This window comes from Equus asinus, chromosome 21 (genome assembly GCF_041296235.1).
Source record: "Equus asinus isolate D_3611 breed Donkey chromosome 21, EquAss-T2T_v2, whole genome shotgun sequence".
NCBI lineage: Eukaryota > Metazoa > Chordata > Mammalia > Perissodactyla > Equidae > Equus > Equus asinus.
In genome coordinates, this window is record NC_091810.1 from 74,496,771 (window position 1) to 74,502,770 (window position 6,000).

The 6,000-nt window shown below is 47.2% G+C and overlaps 1 protein-coding gene across 2 annotated transcripts in view; it reads right to left on the reverse strand.

The window, feature by feature from the left end:
* The window catches only part of KCNH8 (potassium voltage-gated channel subfamily H member 8), a 338,959-nt gene extending 335,097 nt beyond the window's left edge, over window positions 1-3,862 (reverse strand). The window contains exons 1-2 of one of the 2 annotated variants that reach the window (XM_070493015.1): window positions 3,530-3,862; window positions 3,037-3,144 (exon numbers count right to left, since the gene is read on the reverse strand). In XM_070493015.1, coding sequence (XP_070349116.1) covers window positions 3,037-3,112 — 76 coding nt within the window. In that variant the 5' untranslated portion in view covers window positions 3,113-3,144; window positions 3,530-3,862. Of the gene's footprint in view, window positions 1-3,036; window positions 3,432-3,529 lie in introns of those variants that run through there. The other variant, XM_070493014.1, reaches the window with a different exon arrangement.
* Window positions 3,863-6,000: the final 2,138 nt, after the last annotated feature.

Below are 6,000 nucleotides of genomic sequence, written 5' to 3' on the forward strand. Positions count from 1 at the left end.
AAAAAAATGTATATTTTCCAATAGTTTTTGAAAGTTATATTGTATATGAGAAAAAAATAGTTTCAATTAATGGTCCACAATTGTCTTTCAATCTTGACCAAGCTCACTTCTTAAATATTAAAAGGAAAAAATATACTATTATGTAAAACAATAGTGTCACTAGGTGATAAAATATACTATTAACTTCTCTTATGTTGCCCTGTGATAACATCGCAACTGATAAATTAGTAAGATTATGTTATAGGCTTTTATTTTCATATATTTATTTTTTTCCTGGGAGAAATTTTAGATGATGCTTTAAGTTTTATAACTTTCCATTACAAGATTAAATCAAAGAGGTTAGTAATACTACACGGTGGTTAAGTTAGCAAGGTGGTTTGCCAGGGTTGTTGCTTGCTCCCCCAGTTTTCATCAGAATTGTCCAAAATAAGAAACTAACGTGACTATAAAATATGCCTAACAAATAAGGCAGAAAAATGTACCAAGTAAACACATTACATTTTGAGCATCATTCACTTTCCAGTATACCTTATCTGGGCAGGTGGCAATTTTGCCAAAAGAGTATTATGTTGCACGAGAAAATAAATGACTACTATAAAAAATCAAGAGAAAGAAGGACAATTATAGGAAAAGAGTTTCAGGGGTAGTAATGATACTTGATAAAATTTGTCAACACAGGAAAGATAGTATAATAAGATAAACTAAATGTTTAGCAGGGGAAATGGTATGCCCACAATTCTAGATCAAGCAAAATTTGTGGCTAAAAATTTGCTTAAAGTAGTTTTTGTAAATTTCAGATTATTCAAGCCATCTTGCAATTCAAATGAAAGGCAAATGAGAAAACACAATCCTTTTCCGTGGAGTGGGGTTTGTTGGGACAAGGGGTATTCATTAAATGTTGTAAACAAAATCTTGCCAGAGTAAACCTTTATGTTACTCATCACTTTGAAATTTGCTTCACTGATTTTCAAATTGATTTCATACAGAGTGGCTCCCTCCATGAATCCCCAGACCCTGTGGAACACGGACCAAGGATGCTATCCAACAGTTCCTGTTTTTTTTTTTTATTATTTTAAATGCCTGTATGTGCTGATGATCTTCCCAAATAAGGATTTCAGATTTCTAACCTTCTATTTTATTAACAGTAATGTGTAGTTAAGATAGAAAAAGAGCTACTAACTAGTACATCGACATCTCTCTATATGCCCTCTGCTTATCAAATCCTATCATAAGAGAAAGAGGCAACACTATCCTCACACTGGGAATCCAAAGCCCCCTCTTTAGCAACTGATATCTAAACAGATGGCTGCAGAGATTCCTGGGGCTATGCTGGGATCATTCACCGTGCAGTGCACTCCATTCAACTTTAAATGACAATGAGATAAGCAACTGCCATGTGCCAATTACTTCATTTTCAACAGATGAATTTGTGATCAATGTTAAAAGCCTTTTGGGTTTAAATTTGCAACTTCAAGAACATCCACATGAAACTGATCAGTTCCTAAGGTAATAAATAGTAGTCCCACAATCATGCCTGGTTAAAAACAACAGTGATGATTTTGTGTGGTGGTTGGGTGGTGGAGGTAATGGCAGTGGCAGGAACATGAAGTTTTATTACAAAATTTTCTCATATTATTATCTAAGGAAGACAGATACATAATGGCATTGCACTTCACTCATACAGTCTGACACCTCTAGAACTGAAAAGGGGAGAGAATGGCCAAAGATAAAAACATTGGAAGACTATCCACACCAACTACCATTAGTAGACTGGATGTCAAAAATAAAAATTGAACAAAGTCAAGTAAATGCTTCATTTCTCTCTTATGTAAACTTTCCCAACTATTCCTGAAGCAGAAAAGTCCAGGACATATTTTCTACCATAATAACAGTGTGTATCTAGACTACTGGAGTGGAAATAGAGTTACATGTGCTCTCCCATATCAGTTCTAGGAAATATACCATCATAGTAAAAAATGATACCTGAACCACTGAAAAAGCCTTTAGAATAAAGGAGTTTCTATGAGTCTTGTGAAATAGGCAGAAAAAGGAAAACATACAGAAGCAACATAAGCTAGGAGGAAGGTCTGGATATTCATAGGGAAACTAAATGAGGGCATTTGTTGGGCATGAGAGAACAGACTCCTAATTACAGGGCGAAAGCCTGCTGGGAAACAACTGGCTTAGGAACGGAGCTTGAGAAGCCTGGGAAGGAACGGGGCCCTGACCGTGGTCCTGAAAGAGAACAACTTGAAGATAATTGCGAACAGTCTCCCCAAGCATCCACACACCAACACATCTTTGTTTTTTAACTGTTGCCTTAAACAAGCTAAGCGTCCAATAATATTCTCCATCAAAAAAAAAAATGTCGAAACTTTTTCTTATGATCAGATCAGCCTTTCTAATGCCCAGCTCTTCCTTCCCCAACAGTCTCTCCTCCAGCGTTAGGATAATTTCAGGATTGAGAGGTATGCTATTCTATCTCAAAAGCAGGAATCAAGATTCTGACAAACTCACAACGCTTAGAATTCTGCCGAAAGCTTACACTTGGGAATCCTGATTCTAGTTTGCATTTCTTAAACTCAGAAGGGAAATCATGCCTATGGGAAAGACCTCACAGAATGAAGCTGCATGGATGAAGAATATTCCAAACTCTCCTTGTAACCTAGGGAGCCTTGAAACTCTAGAAGAATAAGGTGGCGATTCACCATATGGACACTTCCTACTTTCACCTCATAAAATTAATAAAAGCCAGTTACTTAAAGAAGTACCAGAATACAAGTCGCATAGTGACCACGGGCGTCGGTCTTTCCAGCCCTTACAAACCCAAGAAGTCAAGCCAGGCGACTACTTCAAAGTGTTAATACTACACTGAACCATGGGAGGAAAAAAATTTCTCCGCACAAAAGACATCTTCGCAAGAATAGAAGGGATTCACTCCACTGGTGCAAAGAGAAAGGTGGGAACGAAAGTAATTTATATGAGCAAAATCATTCTTAAAAAATACCATGCAACTCGTCGAAGTGCAAGACTTACGTGTTCCGTCAAAACGGGTGGCGATGGTGTCGAGGAAGGTGTTCTGGGGCGCCAGTAATCCTTTCATAACCGGCATTTTTCCAGCGTGGTGTGAAATTCTCCATCAAACTTTGTCCAGAAGGATGGTTCGAGAGGAAAGTGCCAAGAAGGGAGAAGGGGAGCGTGATGACGGCAGGGGAGGGGGGCCTGGCGTGGTGATGGGGCTGATCGCGGGAAGGGGGAGGACGGAAGGAGAGAGGGAGCGAGTTCCAGCCGCCGCTGCTCTGCCTGGAGCAGCCCGGAGAGCGCTCTCGGAGCCCGCCCCTCACCTCCAGGCTCTGCCCGGAGCAAGTTCCCTCTCCCGCCCCCTCTACCTCCGCCAGCTGCCGAACCCCCCCCCCCCACCGTCCCTCCACGGACTGCAGTGCCCGCCAGGCGCCGCAGCGCGGTGCCTCGCCCCCCACCCCGCCCGCCCGGAAAGAGCCCGCGGTGGCCCGGGGCGCCGTGCCCTGACCTAAGGCGCTGGGGTCATGGAGGACAGCGCTCGATGTGGGCGAGGTTCGGTGGCGCTGAGCTTCCCCGTCTCCAAGGAGCTCCGGGAAACGCGAGCGAGCACTACTCCCACCCCCCCAGGAGCCGATGAACAAAGACCCCTTTGTTCCCGCTCCGTCCCTCTCCCGGGGAGACCGGAGTCCCGTGGGTGTGGTATTGGAAAAGGGGAGGAGACAGGTCGCGGCAGGTACCTGGCCTCCGCCTAGAACTTGGGAGGGGGGAGGCCCCCCAGTGGTGTCCAAGAGAGCTGAGGCAGCCAGGCGCCCCAGGGGGAGGCGGCCCCCTTCCGGCGCACCTGTCATCGCGAGTGCCCGCGACAGGAGCAGGGCAGCCTGGAGTTAGTTGCATGGCCCCCTCCCCGGTCACCCGGGTCTTTCAACACGGGAAGTGGTCCAAAGCGCCAGGGTTTGTCCACCTCTCCTAATTGTGCTCCAAAAAGGGGTGTTTCAGCTCCTCTCCCCAAACTGCCATTGGTCTACCCAAGCCATTTTAAACTAAAAGAAAATAATAGCTTTTTATATGGACAATGGATGGTTTCCCACACTCTGGAGAGATGTGAATAAAACATTTCTAGAAAAGTTTGCTGTTTTTATTGATTTGCAAAATATAATGCAAGTAACAGCAGTAAGGTTGCCTTGTAAACATAGCTTCAAGACAAATTAGTCTAGCCTGCCTCCTCTCCTCCCGCCCAACGGCGAGGTTCCCTCCAAGACTGGCACCTCCAGGTAGAAAGCCTGGCCGAGTCCCTGGAACAGCAAGTGTCTTGGAAAACGAAAGTGGTCCCTCCCTGTCCTTCTCCCTCTGGCTCTCGCGGGGACTCCCTCTCCAGCAACGTTCAGCCAGGGAAAGCCTCGCCCAAGCCCGGGTCGCACGCACTCCTGCTGGGAACGGAGGAGGACACCCGGAGCCGGGATTCTACGGAAAACCCTGGAAGGGAAGGCGATGTGGTAGGAAAGTTGAGAGCCCAGGGCTAGAAAAACAAACGCAAGCCCAGGTGCTCGTGCACCCGGAAGGAACGGAGTGGGGAAGCGAACAGGTGTGTGAGCCGCGGTGAGGGGTAGTGGGCGTCCTCGCCGCCGGGGAGTTAGGGCTTGGCTGGAGGGCGACAGCGCCCGCTTCTCCCCTCCCCACCCCACTGTTGCAGGGGGCGGGGGGAGGCTCCTTGTTTGAATTCTCCCGGCTCCTGGGGCGTAGGGGGGGACCCTGAGGGTTTCTTCACTGCTGTCCAGTGCTCCAAGAGGGCGGGGGCGTAGAGAGGGAGGGAAGCATCCCCCTCTCCCCGCCCCCGGTCCCCCTTTCTGGTGATGCACTTCCTGCTGCCGAGGATTCCCTTTGTGTTGAAATTCAAGCAGATCCGGCCGCGGCGCGCGGCCAGCGGGGCTGGGGCGCGTCCGGCAGGGGAGGGGATTCCTGAGTGGGCGGCGCGGGGCGGCAGTCCCCGGGGCCTGGGATTCCGGGGCTGGTCCAGGGCCGCTCCTGTCCTCCCTGCAATCCTTCCGTGCCGAGCCAGCTGTGCTTTGAGGAAACCGAGCTCCCGAGGGTGGTGTCCCCCACGCGGCGCGCCGAGCCAACTGCGGGTGCCTCTGTTGGCTCCCTCTTAGGTAGAACCCGGGAGAAAAAGACAAGGGAGTCCCTGCTGCTGTTTAGGCGGTGCATCAGGTCCCAAAAAAAACCAGACTGTTGCTGTCCATTTAAAAGCCGGAAAAATCCCTCCCTTGAAGTGACTTGAAGTTCATCATGAAATATATTGTGTGAATCACGATTCGGATTCATAAAATGTGCACTGTAGGGCTGTGCGTGTGTGTCTAAAAACTGTTTCCTCGTGGGCTTGATCTGTGTTGCCAAATGCGTGAAATCACTTGCAAGAAACAAACAACAAGAGGGGCTTAAGAAGGGCAACCCCAAAGAAAGCTTCAGCTAAATGGCAAGAGGAGCACAGCATTTCTCACTCACTGCCTTAGTCACCCTTCTAAAACCTACTATGTATTAGGGACTGTGCTAGGCATGACAAGATCCCTGCCTTAAATTCATATTCAAGCCCAGGATCCTATTGGATCCTATTCATTAGTAAATGGATTTCACCACCTCTTACATGGTTTTCCCACCAACGAGTCCTTCTTAATGAAGACTGTCATCACCATTCTGGTCTTGGGGCCCAGGGCCTCTCTAAATTCTGGCCCAATCAAAGACCTAATGCTCTTTGTAAGTGTTTGTGATGTGGGTGAGGCCAAATTGCACCATTAAAACATGACCTTGGTGAGAGTTTTAGCATATTAAGTTCCCTTAAAGGTACTTTGGCACTTCGAAATCAGAGGCACAAGAAAGAGGCACAATGAGAGTTGGGAATTTCTCTATCATCTGTCCCAAATCTCATTTCCTTTCCTTAAAGGAAATGTCCCCACTGTCCCCACTGATCACCAAAAAGAACTCCAA